The following is an 18,170-nucleotide window of genomic DNA, read 5'->3' on the forward strand; positions in this document are numbered from 1 at the left end:
CCGTTTCCGCAGTCCCTGCCTCGGAAGCTGCAGACGGACTGAAAGAAGCCGAGTACCCAAGGCGCTTGCACAGGGTCTGGCAGGGGGAAGCGCTCGAGAGACCCTGGTTAGTATCAGTGTCCACAGAATCCCATCCCTCCTGAAGCCTGGCTTCCTCACGGGTCATGTGAGGCTGGGCAGACCGTGCCCAAAGCCCCCGGGGGCGGGGCGGCCTCCGGCCCCGAAGCCCCGCGAGGACCTGAGGGGCGCACCGGGTGGGAGTCAGAGCGGCCGTGGGAGACTGGCGGCCCTGAGAGTCCCCAATGCAGCCCGGCGCCGTGGTCCGTCCTCTCACCTCCCGGGCTGAGCAGCAGCCTCAGCGCCTCCAAAATCCGCTCCAGACCGCATGTTTCCAGAGGACCGCCACCCGCGGCCAGCCCGCGGTCCGCCATGACTGGAGTGGCATGCGCCACTTTGCGACCTGCTCAGGCGCCTCGGCGGACCGGGCCCGCCGCCATGTTTAGTGTGGCAGGTGCTGCGTGCATGCGCGCGTGGTGCTGGGGGCGGGGCCATCGACGTGGGCGGGGCCGACGTGAGCGGGAACGCCCATTGGTCCTGAAATTTTCTCCGTCCCTCTTTACTGCCCTGGGGGCGGGGGACCCACAGCTAATATAACTTGCCTGGATGCACAATTAACCGCTACATCAAGAAGGAAATTAGAAGTAGTTTATCGTGAAATAGTATGTATTTCAGTATGAAAATATGCATGTACTGAATGAAACAATGGGAGACCTAACTAAGCAGATAGAACATTGGTCAACCCAGAACTAACAAGGCTTTTGGTATCCAATAGTTATCAATGGCTGTTTTACAGAAACAGAATCGCCAGTCAAGACCCCAGCAAGTTAAGGGTTTCTATCTTCTAAAGCCACATGTGATAAGTGGAGTGGTTGCATTCCACCTTTCATAATTGACCCCTGAATTCTTACCCTGTCCGTCTGAAAACCTTAGTCTCTGTGATAACCCCCACCACCCACTCCACAAAAGACAGCACTGAAGCTTCTTTTCACTTATCTTAAAGGAAAGGTTTTGCCTTTATATTACCTCTCCCTTTAGCATCAAGCAGATCCTTGTCTGAGGGGAACTTTATCTACTTAGGTTTTGGATATGGGGCTTGTGAATTAAACTGACAAAAGACAGATAAGCAAGAGAAAAACCAGATGTTTATGCACATCCTAAAGAATTCACAGAAAAATGTGCCTCGATGAGGTGGTTAGAATTGGGGGTTTGTATGCTGTCTTAATAGGGAAAGGGGAGGGAGAGAAAGGTCAGCGGAGGGAAAACAAGAGACTTTGAGAAAAAGAAATGGGGGCTATGATAGTTTTGTGACAATATCTGTTGCTGATTTCCTATCCCAGTGAAGCCAATTTCTACTGTCCCTGGTTGTGAAACTCCTGGGGAGATTTATGACTGTTGAATTCTTTTGGGAGGCTCTGCTTTTAAGCAGATAAGGGGAGTTCAGGAGAAAACCTCTTCATTAGTGGTATATTCTGGATCCCTTTATCCTTATTTCAACTCTAAATTCAGAGGCTCTTTACTGTCTCTGGTCCCCTCCCCAGGCCAGTTCAACCCTGCAAACAGATGCACCTTCACAGAACACCACTTTGGATCACATAGTTCTGCTCAACACACTTTAATAGTTCTATCTGACCCACTAAATCCAGTCTGGCTTGGTCTTTTCTATCATCCTGGTTTTGCTTAAATGATTTCCTCTACTCAAAACTCCCTTGCTGTGCCCCTTATTCAACAATAGAAAAAAAAGCACTACCGTGAGCCAGGCACTCTTCGAAATGCTTTATATATTTCAGCTCACCTAGCTTCACAGCCTCCTGTGAAGTAGGAACAGTTATCTTCCTATTGGAGAAAAGGAAACAGGAGAGGGGAAGGTTAAATAACTTGTCTAAGCTCAGAGCTGTAAAGTACGAACCCAGCCCTGGCCAGTTCAGCTCAGTCGATAGAGCGACAGCCTGCGGACTGAGGGGTCCCGGGTTCAATTCCGGTCAAGGGCATGTACCTTGGTTGCGCGCACATCCCCAGTAGGGGGTGTGCAGGAGGCAGCTGATCGATGTTTCTCATAGACGTTTCTAACTCTCTATCCCTCTCCCTTCCTCTCTGTAAAAAATCAATATATTTAAAAAATAAATAAAGTACAGAACCAGAATTTGAACTCAGGCAGGATGGCTCCTGTCTTCTCCACATACCACCTTGTCAGGACCTACAGAACTAGCAAGAGGGAAACAGAGGCACGGTTCTCCAGACTTCCCATCATCCAGGCTCCTGGCTGGGCCTGCTATCTTCTCAGTAGTCTTTTTCAGAAGTTATTTCCTTGCTGGTACAGCCCCTTGCTTATGGTAGGTCCTCTGTAAACACTTTAATTTTATTCATGGTAGAATCATTTTATTTGTCTGTATCATATTTCCCCCTATTTTTTATTACTGTAAAATAGATATAAAATTTACCATTTTTAAGCATATGATTCAGTGGCAATAAGTACATTCACAATGTTAGGTAACCATTTTATACTCCCATGTCAAACTTCTTTTTATTAAGGTAAAATACGCATAACATAAAATCAACCATTCTAATGTAAACAAGTCAGTGACATTAAGTATTCACATTGTAGCATGTGTCAGGATTTTTTTTTTTAAGAATAGTTTATTGATTTCTCAGGAGAAGAGGAGGAAGCGAGAAACATGGATGTGAGAGCACAACGTGGATCCACTGCCTCCTGCACGCCCCCTACCAGGGATCAAGCTCGTAACTGGGGTATGTGCCCTTGACCAGGAATCAAACCAGCAACCCCCTGGTGCCGGGGATGATGCCCAGCCCACTGAGCCACACCAGCCAGGGCAGGATTTTTCTCCTTTTTATTTTTTTTAAATATTTTAAAAATATATCTTACTGATTTTTTACAGAGAGGAAGGTAGAGGGATAGAGAGTTAGAAACACCGATCAGCTGCCTCTTGCACAACCCACTGGGGATGTGCCCGCAACCAAGGTACATGCCCTTGACAGGAATCGAACCTTGGACCCTTGAGTCCGCAGGCCGACGCTATCCACTGAGCCAAACCAGCCAGGGCAGATTTTTCTACTTTTTAAGGCTGAATAATATTCCATGTTGTGTGTATGCCCATTTTGTTTAATATACTCATTCACTGATGGACACTGGGTTGTTTCCACGTTTTGACTGTTGTGAATAATGCTGCAGTGAGTGAACACAGGTGCAGGCGTTGCGAACATTTTTCACGTTTGCTTTTGCGCTCTGTTGATATGCTTTTTTTCTCAAATTGTTACTTTCCAGACAGCATTAACACTTTGCCCCTAGATTCATCATTTATCTCCTAAGAATAAGGATTGTCCTAGTGATCAATGTCACCATCATTAAGCCCCTGTTAATGTATTTAGTGCAATTTAACTGTACACTTAAAAATAATAAAATGTGATATGTAGTTTACAATTAAAAATTTTTTAAAGTAGTTTAAAAAGTTATACCCCTCCAGCAGAGAAAAATCAAAGGCCTATCCCAGGACTTCTCAGAGGCACCACTGCCATTTGGGCCTGATAATTCTTGGTTATGCGGGGCTGTCCTGTGCATTGCAGGATGTTCAGCAGCGTCCCTGGCCTTGACTTGATATTAGCAGCACCTCCCCAGTCATGACAATCAAACCATATCCAGAAATTGCCAAATACCTCCTGGGGGAGAGGGCCACAATGTACCCTGTTAGAGAACATCTGGTCTTTATTAACTTTGCTGACTGACTGAATGTTGTTTGAAGCTCTACTTCTTACCCCCAGCTCAGCCCAGACCTCTCCCATTGCCAAAGGAATTGTATTGGTTTTACAACATGCACATGAATAGGTGTTTTTCTTTATAATTTTGGACCTTTTAAAAAATATATTTTTTAATTGATTTCAGAGAGGAAGAGGGAGGGAGCGATAGAAACATCGATGATGAGAGAGAACCATTGATCGGCTGCCTCCCGCATGCCTCCTACTGGAGATCGGGCCCGCAGCCCTTGACCAGAATCGAACCCAGGACCCTTCTGTCTACAGGCCGACGCTCTATCCACTGAGCCAAATCAGCTAGGTCATGAAGAAATGTTTTTCAAATAAAGTGACCTTAAAAATGCAGTTTCTCTTCTACTTTGTGCATCACGGAAAAAAACAAAGTTCTGGAGAAGTCATTTGACTATAAAGCCCCTTTTTCCATGTTTAGACTGAGGTCATCTATCATTTGTCTTGCCTGGGATTGTGGTGCAATCAAATAAAACAAGTTTGACAATGATTTAACAAAATTCTTTAATAAAATTTATAAAAATGAATATTTAGGAATACATTTTATCAGCTTGAATTGTTTTTCCATCCCCAAAGAAAATAGAAATTATCAGAAATTATCACACCCGCACACATATCCACTCAAAACTATAGTGACTGTCTATACAGAACTACATTGGAGTTTAAATTTCTTAAAAAATCAAGACAATTCCAAGAAGTGGTTGCAGGGATGTTTTTTTTTCCTTCGAAAAACAGTTGATGGACAGTAAGCAATTTTCTGTGGTTGTCAAAAGTTTTTGATAGTTGCATCTCTATGAAAATAATATCCAAATCGAGGTTCTCCTTACCCCCAAGAAAAAACTGGAGTTCCTAATATTATGTTTTCTCAGATGTGGGGGCAAATGTGTCCAGATCAGCCAGTACTTCCTGTGGACATCAACAGAAGCAAGCACTTAGGGATTCTATGGACCATGGTCTTGAGATCCGGGTAGGAAACACATGTTGAGTCTTCCTTTTTTTTTCAGAATTTTCAGGGCCAGAGGTAAAGCCATCTCAACCATTCTCAGCCTCAGTTTGCTAAATTGCCAGGCTCAGCGACAATTTCTCCTGCCATCTCCAAGCCCACTCTTCATGTTTTCCATCAGCTGTGAAAAGCCATCTTCTCTCTTTGGCTGCAACACTTGCGGCACTGTTCTGAGTCTCGAAATACATCAGTCTTTTTTACGTTTTTGTGATAAACATTAAAAGTTAAGTGGCACCTGAAAACTCATCGCTGATTCTGATCAAGGCTCCTTGTTTAGAACCAAAGCACCCCATAAGGACATTCACATAACAAACATGCTGACTCAGAACAAGTTAATGGGTAGATGTCCATTTCAAGTTACACACTTAGGAGATGAAAAAAAGGTCTTAAGAGTATACAATACCCAGTCACAATATGGCCAGACTAAGACACAGCCTTTTACCCTAAAAGGGCCCAATAGTTTCTGCCTCACAGAAGTCCTGTCTGGGGTAAAGTAAATTGAGGAGTGAGAGTGGAGACTGGAACATGGGACACCCATGCAGTGATAGGATAAAAAAATTAAAAATTAAATTTTATGTATATACAAAACAATAGGGCATTCAACCCCTCCCCTTCCTTTTAAAAATGAGACAACACCCTTTAAAAAATCTGCAAGCTTGTAAAGAGTGACAAGAGAAAGAAAAGACTCAAGGAGTAAGTCAAAATCTTTCTAACACACAGATTAGATCTACAAAGTGGAAATTATAACTATCCTAACGGCATCACTGATCAATCTCTCTTCCCCAGATATTCATCTCACATAAGGGGAGCTGAAAGACCTCCAGAAAAATTATTCCTACATTTCCCAGCACACGAGTATAGGGACCCATCTCTCTCCTCATCTGCCTGGAGTCCCCTAATCATCCACGCCACCTCCATACATATCTGCCAGTTTCTTGAAGCGATTGCCCCATTCATTCAGGTAGTCATAGTCCTGGTCTCGGTCTGACTCCGAGGAGTTCAGGGAGCTCAGACTAGCAGCTTCGGAACCACTTCCTTCATAATCAAACACGAGCAGAGAGTCGTAAGGGGGAGCCGTGGGGTCGCTGTCAGCCGCCTTCAAATTCTAAAGAAGAAGGAAGAAAACAGGATCTTTCAATGGAAGGAGCTACACACCTGACATCTTAGGCAAGATGCCTTCTCTTGGTGCCTCAGGCAAAGTGGACCGCATGACAATGCAGCCACCACCCTGTAGAATCCCAGGAGCAATCAACACCAACGCGGTGAATTTGTACAAACTGCCCCCGAAGATGGCCATGATATGTTGTTAATGAAAAGAAAGTTAAGGGAAAATATGCAGAATATCTTTCCCCCTAAAAATGAAAACGTTATTTGTAAACCAAACGGGATCTACTCTGTATCTCTTTCATTTCATTTCTAATTCTATTCAGTCTTTTCAAGTGATTGTTGGTGTTGCCATATGGACTTTGCAATTCACTGAGATCCATTCAAAATGATATTATTTCTGAAATTCAGAGGAGACACACAAAAATAGGGCTCAGGGGTCATGAAAGATGACAATGTGGCGAAGGAAAGCATCTGGACTCTTAACTTTTGACACAAATGCTCCTTTCTAAGTTTAGAGACGAGTTGTGCCTTGGCTTTCGACTTTGCTTACTTACTTCATCAATAAAGTTTCCAATTTCGTCAGGATTGGCAGGGCGGGGCCGATACTGGGGCATACTCAGGAGGGTTGGCGCCACATCGTTGCGAGTCACTTCCGGCCGAGCATCCAGGCCCCTGTGCAACTGGCTCAGGTCAAAGTCCTTTGGAGAAAAAGGTAAAAGTATAGCAAAGAGTAAACCAGAAACAGGGTTCTGTTTAGTTTATAGGTTATGGTACTGGATGATGCCTTCACTGCCAACTATGTATTTACAAGCATGTGCCAGTGTAAGCTGAAATGGTAGTTTTCAACCTAAGAGTCTCCAAATCAGCACTGGAAGGAAATATAGCACAAAAGGATTTGCGAGAAGCACTTGTAGGTAGAGATGGAGATGGTTGGACCTTATTAAATTCTCACAGGGTATGATTATTAGATTATTATTCAGCAAATATTCACGCCCTTCCCACCCTAACAGGACTCTGTAACGGGTCTGATGCTTCCCTTTCTAAAAACAGCAGACTTCTAAAACTTCTCTGGAAAACTCCAGGGCAAGGCAAGTTAAGACCACCTCCAAATCAGGACAAATAAAGAAAACCTAAAGATTTAATACCTACAAAAAGTAAAAAAACAGTTTAGCGTAGCTAAAACAATTCAAGGGGAAAAATATGAAGCCAGATCAGTTGCTCCATGTCAAAGATAATTTGAATGAAGTTCATTTCCTGAGACTAGCGACGAGGAAAGTAGGCTCTGGACTCAGACTACCTGGTTCTAATGCTTCCTAGCTGTGTGACTTTGGGTAAGTTGCTTAACTGCTCTGTGCCTCTGTTCAGTAACTTGAGTGCAGAACAGTGCACATTCAATAAATGTAAGCAGTGTTATATTGATGACGATGGCCAGTGGCAATGTCCATGTTCTTGGGCAAGGCTTTATTTTTTTAAAATATATTTTATTGATGTTTTACAGAGAGAAAGGGAGAGGAATAGAGAGTTAGAAACATCAATCAGCTGCCCCCTGCAACCAAGGTACATGTCCTTGATCGGGTATGTGCCCACAACCAAGGTACATGCCCTTGACCGGAATCGAACCTGGGACCCTTCAGTCCACAGGCCGACGCTCTATCCACTGAGCCAAACCAGTTAGGGCCGTGGTCGGCAAACTGTGGCTCACGAGCCACATGTGGCTCTTTGGCCCCTTGAGCGTGGCTCTTCCACAAAATACCACGGCCTGGGTGAGTCTATTTTGAAGAAGTGGCGTTAGAAGAAGTTTAAGTTTAAAATATTTGGCTCTCAAAAGAAATTTCAATCGTTGTACTATTGATATTTGGCTCTGTTGACTAATGAGTTTGCTGACCACTGGGTTAGGGCATTGGGCAAGGCTTTAAAAAAAAAAAAATATACAAAGTGACACAGAGCTATCTCAAATGTCCGCCCTCTAACCATTGCTTCTTCCAAATAAATTGCCACTAAGATTTTTACCACAGTTTTTAAAACCCACCTGGTCCTCTTCTCCACCTCCTTCTTCATCGTAGTAATACACGTTGTCCCGGGTGTCATCTTCCGGGGGCAGTAAGGGCTCTTTGACCACCCGTTTCCTCCGGACAAACAGCAGAAGCAGCAGAATCAGGACTGAAAGGCGAAGACAGAGGTCAAGAAGGCCTTAAGCAGCAACTGTCAGAGCACACTGCCTCGCATACCAGACGGAGGGCTGTTAGACAACCCATGTGGGGATGCTCACATCCCTGCAGGTGACATACGCATTACAACGTACCGGACAACATGTGAATTCAAGTGTGGTCTTGAATTCACAACTGGATCTGAAACCAATCGGCTCTTTTCCAAAATCTGAGGGAAAGTGCTCCACGCGGTGGAAATGGTACCAGTAAGGCCATGGGTGGAGTGATTCAGGAAGGGGAGGTCAGCGTGGCTGTGGCAGGAGGAGTGAGGGGGAAAGAAGTGCTGAGGAGGGCAGAGGGGTAGCCAGGACATGTGGACCACTGGAAGGACTTTGGTTCTGAGCGAACTGATGCCACTGAAATTTTGCGAGTAGGGTTGGGCCTAAATGTGATTTGATGCATGCATATTATTGTTAATCAATTATAGGGTGGGGCATAGACTATTAAAAATCACCTGGTATATACCTTATCTTCCCTTAAGATAAAATCATGTAAGCAAGCTTTAAAAGCTGCTTAATTTCCAGGGTTTTCATCTGATCTTGGGATAATTCTAAGATATACAATTAGCATTTAATGGTTTAAAAATATCCAATTGTTTATTGTAAATGAAAAAAAAAATACAGGGTGTCCCCCAAAAAATATATACATACTTAACAGCTGATAGCCCAGACATAGAAGATACTGTGTCACAGCAAGATTCAAAGCCACAAGATAGGCGTTTTGCAAGAAAGCACATTGTTCCAAAGGTGCGAAGGCGAAATACCCTAAACTATTTGCAAGAGGAAGATAATCCACCCAGTTCCCGGCATACAGGAAATTTGGATACAAACATGGGGTTTTTCTCATAATAATTCAGATGGAGAATATATGGCTGGAAAACTAGCTGCTTATGGATATAAAATTAACTATAGTGTTTCATAGAATGAAAGATTGCTGCTATCTTTGTTCTTGTTAGAACAAGAAGATCCCCTGGAAGAAACACCAGATTGTGTCCTGGCTGGGCAGCTCAGTTGGGTAGAGCATCGTCCCAGTATACCAAGGTTGAGGCTTCGATCCTTGGTCAGAGCACATACAAGAAGCAACTATACAAGAATGTTACTACCTGAGGGACTGTACTACCCTGAGGGACTGAGCACATACAAGAATGCAGAAATAAGTGAGACAACAAACCGATTTTTTTGAAACTGTAAAAACATCTGGGTCAACCCTAGGTGGGGTCAGGGAGTATCAGTTTTAAACCCTACAGCAGAAACTGCCAGATTTTTCCCAGGGTCTTTTTTCTCCTTCATTCTTTCAGTCATTGATACTCACCGTTCACTCCACACTCCACCCTGCCCTCTGCTAAGTTTTAATCGGGCACATGGTCACCCAGTTAGAGTGGGGACTTCCAGGGGTGGCTGTATTTGGGCCAAGGGGGTGTGAGTGAAGGTGATGTGTGCAGTTTCCAGATGTGTCCCTTCCCTTTCCTTGATCATCCCTCCTCTAGGATGGAATGTGCGGGGGGTGAGCTGGCTGGCTCTGACCACGCTGATGAGGACAGCATCCCAAGGCCTTGCTGCCCTGAGTTGGTCTAAGGACCCGCAATGTCCAGCGTCACGTGGGAGCTGGTTAGAAATGCCGAATCTGAGGCCCCACCCCAAACCTACTGGATCAAAACTGTGATATTACAAAGAGATACAGATAAACAAACAAACAAACAAAAAAAGGGGTGCAGGAAATTTGTCTGCCCATGAGCTTGAGAAGTACTACCCTGATGGATCGAAAGAACAATAAAATAGAAGGACTGGGCCCCCTGTTGACTTAACACATTGCGAACCAGGAGACTTATTGCTGGCTTTACCCAGTGGCCAGGTAAGTTTCTATTGAACGAGTACAAAAATTGTTTTACATAAATGTTAAAAGCACGCTTTAAAATTAAATACCCAGCCCTAGCTGGTTTGGCTCAGTGGATAGAGCGTCGGCCTGCGGACTGAAGGGTCCCAGGTTCGATTCCAGTCAAGGGCATGTACCTTGGTTGCGGGCACATCCCCCGTAGGGGGTGTGCAGGAGGCAACTGACCGATGTTTCTCTCCCATCAATGTTTCTAACTCTCTATCCCTCTCCCTTCCTCTCTATAAGAAATCAATAAAATAGCCCTAGCCAGTTTGGCTCAATGGATAGAGCATCGGCCTGTGGACTGAAGGGTCCTGGGTTCGATTCCGGTCAAGGGCACATGCCCAGGTTGTGGGCTCAAGGCAGCCAATCAATGATTCTCTCTCATCACTGATATTTCAATCTCTCAATCAATCTCTCTCTCTCTCTCTCTCTCTCTCTCTCTCTCTCTCTCTCTCCCTTCCTCTCTCTGAAATCAATAAAAATATATATTTTAAAATAAAAATAAAAAATAAAATAAATAAATACCCATTGCATTGTGAAGTTATTTATTACATGTTCTTACAAGCTAATATCTTTTTTTTTAAAATATATTTTATTGATTTTTTACAGAGAGGAAGGGAGAGAGATAGAGAGTTAGAAACATCGATGGGAAAGAAACATCGATCAGCTGCCTCCTGCACACCTCCCACTGGGGATGCGCCCGCAACCAAGGCACATGCCCTTGACTGGAATCGAACCTGGGACCTTTCAGTCCACAGGCCGATGCTCTATCCATTGAGCCAGACCAGTTAGGGCACAAGCTAATATCTTCTTACAGAATTCTCGTGATTGGCCACAAGCCTTAAAACAGCAAACACAAGAATTCTCGTGATCCGTCCGCAATGTGTTAATACAACGGGTGGCCTTCCAGTCTTGGACCTCTGAAATGTTCAGCAGGTGATAAACCTCCCCCATTTTAGAAGTCAAGGTACACTCGCCAGCTGTACTTACTTAGCAAAGCAAGGATGCCTCCGAGAATCCCCAGGATGGCAGGAAGCTGCAATCCACCTTCGACAATGGGTGCGTTCCTCTTACAGCTGCTGACGGCCCCTTCGCAGTCACACACATAAACTTCTAAGGTGGTCACCTGGTCTTTGTTCTGGTTATCTTCGAGCCTGAGGTTTATTTTGTAGTCACCCAACTCTAAGGTTTTCTTTGGCTTCAAAGTGATAGATTCACGTCCTAAAGGAAGCAACAAAAATAAATTATGGGATCAGGAGAGAGAAAGAAGTTTACTGTCGAATAAGAAGGAACTAAAGATGTCCCAAAGCTGCTTGGATTGGAGATTATTGAGCAGTATGTTCCAGTGTCAACCAGCTGGGAAAAGGGACGTTGTGGTGGAAGCCTCAAATGCAGAGGGGACAAGGAAACAAGCATCGAATGAAAGAGATGACATCTGCAAGTTAAGAAGGGAATTTCAGAAGGGGAGATGGGGGCGGGGGCAGGGGAAGCACGAAAGTCAGAGCAAAGTTTCCAAAATGAGATGCAAGTTCCCACCTGCGTCATTGTACTCAATGGTCCAGTTGACACTGGCCCCGTGTGTTAGTTCTGCTGTGTAAGGCGACGTGTTGGGGGGAAGATCTGGATCAATGATGTTGATGACATGAGGCTGTGGATCCCTCTGGCAGAATTCCAAAGTTCGAGGTTCTGGTACAGGGGCATTGTCATTCACATCGGAGAGGACCAGGAGAAGGGTTCCCGTTCCAGTAGCAGGTGGAGAACCTAAGAAGAAATACATAGGTATATACCACAGCTCGGGAACATTGATGAATCCCTATTGCCTCCCATAGACTGAACCCAAAGCTTGTCCTGGCTCTTCAGGGGTCACCTGCCCACAGAGCCTCCTGCCAATCCCAGGGCATCTTCACTCCTGGTTGGGCAGGTCTCTGACATGCTAATTCCACATTTTGATAACAATTATTCAAGTTACTAGAGGCCTGGTGCACAAATTCATGCATGGGTGGGGGCTGATCGGGCTGGACCGGCTGGGGGAAAGGGCCATGGGCAGTAGGCCGGCCAGCCCCACCCTCTGATCAAACTCCTGGTAGAGGGGTCAATTTGCATATTAGCCTTTTATTATATAGGATTCCTCATACCAAGAGCACCCTCCTTCCTCCTCTTCACCTATCTTTATTCATTCATTAAATTTCCACCACTCTAAGAAGTCTGCATTGCCCCCACCAGTTCTTCCTTTTCTGAACTTCAATGGCTTTAAGGTCATTAGCAATGGGTTGAGCCTTATAAAATAGCTCCAAGTAGATTTTCAAAATAGATTTGGAAGCTCATACACACTGATTTTTTAAAAAAATATTTTTATTGAGTTTGAGAGAGAGAGGAACGGAAAGGTAGAGAGAGAGAGAGAGAGAGAGAGAGAGAGAGAGAGAGAAGCATAGATGTGAGAGAGCAACATTGATCAGCTACCTCCTGCATGCCCCCTACCAGGGATCAAGCTTACAACCTGGGCATGTGCCCCCACCAAAATTGAACTGGCAACCTTTTGGTGCACAGGACAATACCTGAGCTACACCAGCCAGGTCATACATACTTCTGTTTGCATTTCTTTTACATCCTGATACAGTAGCTAGCATATGGTAGTAAAAAAAAGTAGATATTCAAGGAATCATCATCATCATCATCACCAGTATGAGTATATTATTGGGGAATAAAACCCAGGGAACTATATCTCAAACCTGTAAATAGTTATACCTGGGTGGCAAGACTGTAGTGATTATTTTTCTTTTGGCCATTTAAAAAAAATATATATTTTATTGATTTTTTACAGAGAGGAAGGGAGAGGGACAGAGAGTTAGAAACATCGATGAGAGAGAAACATCGATCAGCTGCCTCCTGCACACCCCCCACTGGGGATGTGCCCGCAACCAATGTACATGCCCTTGACTGGAATCGAACCTGGGACCTTTCAGTCCGCAGACCGACGCTCTATCCACTGAGCCAAACCGGTCAAGGCGACCTTTTTTTTTAGTGGTTAAAAAAAACAATAACTGCATAGCATAAAATTTACCACCTTTTTAAGTAAACAGTCCAACAGTCACCTTGTGAAACAGCTCTCCAGAACTTTTTCGCCTTGCAAAACTGAAACTCTGTGTCCATTAAACAATTCCCCGTCTCCCCTCCAGTTCCTAGTAACCTCCACTCTACTTTGTTTCTATGAACGTGACTTTAATCCTGTTAGTGGAATCCTACAGTATTTGTCTTTGTGTGACTGGCTTATTTCAATTAGCATAACGTCCTCACTGTCCATCCATGTCGACGAAACATGTGACGGATTTCCTTCCTTTTTAAGGTTGAATAATATTCCATTATGTGTGTTATTCTTTCATCCATGGATAGATTTTTTTTTTTACTTTATCGTGAATTTTCTTGTTTTAACAATGAGCATGTATCACATTTTTTTAAAGAAAACTTTTTTAAATGAACTGATAGATTTTCTGATGAAACTTCCTTCTTCTCGTAGACCTACACTGAGAACTATTGAGTTCAAGCACTAAGTAACTTTTTAAGGAATCAATTAGAATGAACACATTCTGGCCAAATTAGGAAAACAGCTATGCTCATCCCTTCATAAACTGTCTATGAGTGCTTCTAGACTACAATAGCAACAGAGACTGTATGGCCTACAAAGCCTAAGGTATTTACTTCCTGGCCTTTACAGAAAGTTTGTTGACCCCTGGTTTAGATACCATTCCCTCAACTCATCTCAGGCCAGGCCAGGGAATTCCCATGGAGCCAGAGACAACTGGCCAGTGTGGGACTGCAGCTGAAGCAATGGGTTAGCTTTCTCTTTATGCAAAAGCATTCTGTGCCCTAGCCAGTTCTGCTCAATGGCTACAGCGTCAGACTGCGGACCAAAGGGTCCTGGGTTTGATTCCAGTCGAGGGCACATACCTTGGTTGCAGGGTCCTCCCCAGCCCGGGCCCTGGTTGGGGCTCGTGCACGAGGCAACCAATTGATGTGTTTCTCTCACATCGGATGTTTGTTCCTTTCCCTTTCTCTTCCACTCTCCCTAAAATTCAATGGGAAAATATCCTCGGGCGAGGATTAACAACAACAAAAAAGCATTCTACGAATAGAGCCAGGGCCATATTTGCCTTGCCCTCTGCTTTCCAGATTATCAAGTCTAGAATTACTACTTCAGGCAGTTGAGAAATGAGAAAGGGGAAAAGAATTTAATCACAGGAAGCTAGCGGGTCTCTTTAAAAGTAATTCTGTGGCTGAAACCGGTTTGGCTCAGTGGATAGAGCGTCAGCCTTCGGACTGAAAGGTCCCAGGTTTGATTCCGGTCAAGGTCATGTACCTTGGTTGTGGGCACATCCCCAGTAGGGGGTGTGCAGGAGGCAGCTGATCGATGTCTCTCTCTCATTGATGTTTCTAACTCTCTATCTCTCTCCCTTCCTCTCTGTAAAAAATCAATAAAATATATTTTTAAAAAAATAAAAATAAATAATAAAAATAAAGTAATTCTGTGCCCTAGCCAGTTTGGCTCAGTGGATAGAGCATCGCCTGCAGACTGAAGGGTCCCAGGTTCAATTCTGGTCAAGGGCACATGCCTGCGATGTGGGCTCGATCCCCAGTAGGGGTGTGTGGGAGGTGGCCGATCAATAATTCTCTCTCAGCCCTAGCCGGCTTGGCTCAGTGGATAGAGCATCAGCCTGTGGACTGAAGGATCCCGGGTTCATTTCCGGCCAAGGGCACATGCCTGGGTTGCGGGCTCAATCCCCAGTAGGATGTGTGTAGGAGGCAGCCAATTGGTGATTCTCTCTCATCATTGATGTTTCTATCTCTCTTTCCTTCTCCCTTCCTCTCTGAAATCAATAAAGAAATATATATTTTTTAAAATAATTCTCTCTCTTCATTAATATTTCTATCTCTCTCTCCCTCTCCCTTCCTCTCTAAAATCAATAAAAATATATATTTTTTATAAAAGTAATTATGCTTCTGAGTATCTACTTCAGGGAAGTAGCTGCACATAGAGACATGCACAAGGATGTTTACTTATCACTCATGTAAATAGTGAAGAACTGAAAACAACTTCCATGGTCTTTTAATGAGCAAATGATTAAATTATGCTGTATCCAGATAACATCATTTGATTGAAAAGAGGTACAGGCACATCTCATTGTTTTTTTGTGCTTCGCTTTTAAAATATATTTTTATTGATTTCAGAAGGAAAGGAGAGGAAGAGAGAAATAGAAACATCAATGATGAGAGGGAATCAGTGATCCGGGCCGCCTCCTTCACACCCAACACTGGGGATCAAGCCCACAACCTGGCCATGTGCCCTGACGGGGAATCGAACTGTAACCTCCTGGTTCATAAGTTGACGTTCAACCACTGAGCCACACTGACTGGGCAATAAAAATACATATATTTTAAAAATACACAGAAATAATCTGGAAGGAACCAGACTTAACTAATAATGAGGATGACGATAATAAAAATGACGACAGTCCTCATGGAGCATGTACTATGCAGCAGGCACTCTTCTGGGCACTTTTTACACATATTAATTCATTAAATTCTGATGGGATACTATCATTTTGTCAGATAAAGGAACTGAAGGACATAAAGATTAGGTAATAAGTTCAAGGTCACACATGCCTTGAGCTTTAATCCTAGGATTTAAATCCAGACAGCCTGGCTGCCGTGGAGAAGGAGTATAGAGAAGTGGTGAAAAGGAACTTCTGCTTGACTGAAATTATTTGCATTTTTGTCAATGAGAATGCTTTTGTTAAAGAAAAAGAAGGAACTCATGCTTCCAAAAGAAGGGTGGGGGGCAAGGAAGAGAGTGAGGCGAGGCAGCAAAGCCAGGGAGGGTGGCCTTACCATTGTCAATAGCTATAATGAGGGCCGTGTATGTGTTGTTCTTCACGTGCTCCAAGTCCTCTCTGTCCATCTCAGCCCGAGTGGAAATGGCACCGGTGTCCGGATTAATCTCCAGCCAGTTGGCAGCATCCCGCCAAATCCGATACCTGAAAAGGCACAAGCTCTGGCTTAGAATTGGAACAGTGAATAGCATGTCGCTGATGAATTCTAAAGTTCCTCTTTGTTGATCAGTTCCAACTTCTCTACAATTTTGACTTCCACCTTTTCTTTAAAATATCATACCTATTCAAAAGTTGCCAAGAAAAGTGTGATAAGCATCCATGTACCCTTCACCTAGATTCACCCGTTGTTAATATTTTGCTATATACAAAAGCTGACACACATTTACATCATGTCTTGTTTTGCTGAACTCACAAGAATACATTGCAGACAAGATGTTCCTTAACACACTGAAATATTTATGAGTAATCATCTCCAAAGAACAAAGGCATTCTCTTATATAACCAACAATGTAATTTTCAATTTCAGAAAATATAACCTTTGATAAAATACTATTAATAAACATATGGTACACATGTAAATTGTCAATTTCCCCCAAACGGTCCTCACACTACACAGGTGATGGTGTGTCCTTCTAGGTGCATCTCGTTAGGAGGGACATGGCGTCTGTTTGTCCTTTTATTGATGTTCCCTTTGATCACAGATAAAGGAGGGGCCAACAGGCGTCTTCGCAGTAAAGGTAAATGTTTCCTCTTTGCAATTAAATTATACCCTGAGGGGAGATAATCTGAGAATATCCTGTTCAACTAACTTTCCTCCCATAGATTTAACTGTGGGTAATTCTTGCCTGAATAATGAGTATTATCATCTTTATGTATTTTTCAAAGCAAACTGTTTCAGAGTTTGGCATCACTCAGCACCCCGCCATTAGCATTTGGAGATTTGGTAACTTGGGGATGGGCCGCTATAGTGGTATTTTTTAAAAATATATTTTTTTAATTGATTTCAGAGAGGAAGGGAGAGGGAGAGAGAGAGAGAAACATCAATGAGGGAGGATCACTGATATTGGTTGTCTCCTGCATGCCCTCTACTGGGGACTGAGCCCGCAACCCAGGCATGTGCCCTGACCGGGAATCGAACCACGATCTCCTGGTTCATAGGTTGATGCTCAACCACTGAGCCAAGCTGGTCAGGCTATAGTGGCATTTAATGGTAGGTGTGAAACAGGCTAAAACTTCTTATGGTCATGCAGAGCAAAAAAAAAAAAAAAAAAAAAAAATGCTTTATTCAAAATGCCAAGTGAGTTCTTTCCATCATCTTCCCATGCCTCCATAAGGATGCACATGGATGTCCTGGCTGATTCTCAAGAGGATCAACAATGCCAAAAGGAGAGGTCCTTATTAGGCTGCCCTCCAAAGTCACCATCCGGTTTCTAACTGTGATGATGAAGCATAGTTACATTGGCAAATTTGAAATTATTGATGCTCACAGAGCTGGGGGAAATTGCTATGAACCTCACAGGCAGGTCAAACAAGTGTGGCGAAATCAGCCCCAGATTTTATAAGCAACACAAAGATCCTGCTCCCATCCCATCAGTTCTGTTTCATTGTACTGACAACTCCAGCGGGCACTGCACCATGAAGAAGCAAGACAAAAACACACAGGAGGAAAAACCTGGGATTCTTTTTTTAGGGATGTAATACATACATGCAAATAAAATGCCTCAATGGGTTACAACAATAACCAAAAAAAGGCCAAAAGCAAAGAGAACATTGGTAAGCAACACCTTATTAGGAGTACAAAAGCCAATCCATCAGAGGGCACAAAGGCGTGAAAAACAGGGAAATAGTGCTCAGTTATTCACTGGGGTCATGGGAAGACTCAGAAAAGCAAGCAAAGAAACCTAAGGAGGTAAGAGCCTTGGATACCTATAGGCTTATCCCCACTTCCTTAGAAGTGCAAAGCAATGAACTACACAGAGTGGTCTTTATCCAGGGGTAAGGGCCGCTACACAAACTATTAAGACTTGGTCCCTGACCCAAGGGAGGCTTTGAACTACCTATTTCACTATTGCAAGCTAAGATATCAACCCAGCCTGGAAACCCCTGGAACAAAAACACTACAACGTTATCTTAGTTCTTTACTATCCTTTTGAAGTTTGATTAAAAACACATCTTTTTTGGCATGGCTCAGTGATTGAGCATCGAACTATGAACCAGGAGATCATGGTTCAGTTCCCAGTCAGGGCACATGCCTGGGTT

General features: G+C 43.7%; 2 protein-coding genes across 3 annotated transcripts in view; both read right to left on the reverse strand.

Moving 5' to 3' along the window:
• The window catches only part of TANGO6 (transport and golgi organization 6 homolog), a 153,015-nt gene extending 152,536 nt beyond the window's left edge, over positions 1 to 479 (reverse strand). The window contains exon 1 of the mRNA XM_079800333.1: positions 335 to 479. Coding sequence (XP_079656459.1) covers positions 335 to 431 — 97 coding nt within the window. The 5' untranslated portion in view covers positions 432 to 479. The remainder of the gene's footprint in view (positions 1 to 334) is intronic.
• A 3,840-nt stretch (positions 480 to 4,319) lies between these two features.
• LOC307116494 (cadherin-1-like) overlaps positions 4,320 to 18,170 on the reverse strand; it is an 89,775-nt gene continuing 75,924 nt past the window's right edge. For both annotated transcript variants that reach the window (XM_079800533.1, XM_079800532.1), the window contains 6 exons: positions 15,910 to 16,055; positions 11,563 to 11,787; positions 11,017 to 11,247; positions 7,974 to 8,104; positions 6,499 to 6,642; positions 4,320 to 5,942 (listed from right to left, as the gene is read on the reverse strand). In XM_079800533.1, the coding sequence (XP_079656659.1) occupies positions 5,733 to 5,942; positions 6,499 to 6,642; positions 7,974 to 8,104; positions 11,017 to 11,247; positions 11,563 to 11,787; positions 15,910 to 16,055 (1,087 nt within the window). In that variant the 3' untranslated portion in view covers positions 4,320 to 5,732. The remainder of the gene's footprint in view (positions 5,943 to 6,498; positions 6,643 to 7,973; positions 8,105 to 11,016; positions 11,248 to 11,562; positions 11,788 to 15,909; positions 16,056 to 18,170) is intronic.

The sequence above is a fragment of the Cnephaeus nilssonii genome, assembly GCF_951640355.1.
Source record: "Cnephaeus nilssonii genome assembly, chromosome: 20".
Lineage (NCBI taxonomy): Eukaryota > Metazoa > Chordata > Mammalia > Chiroptera > Vespertilionidae > Cnephaeus > Cnephaeus nilssonii.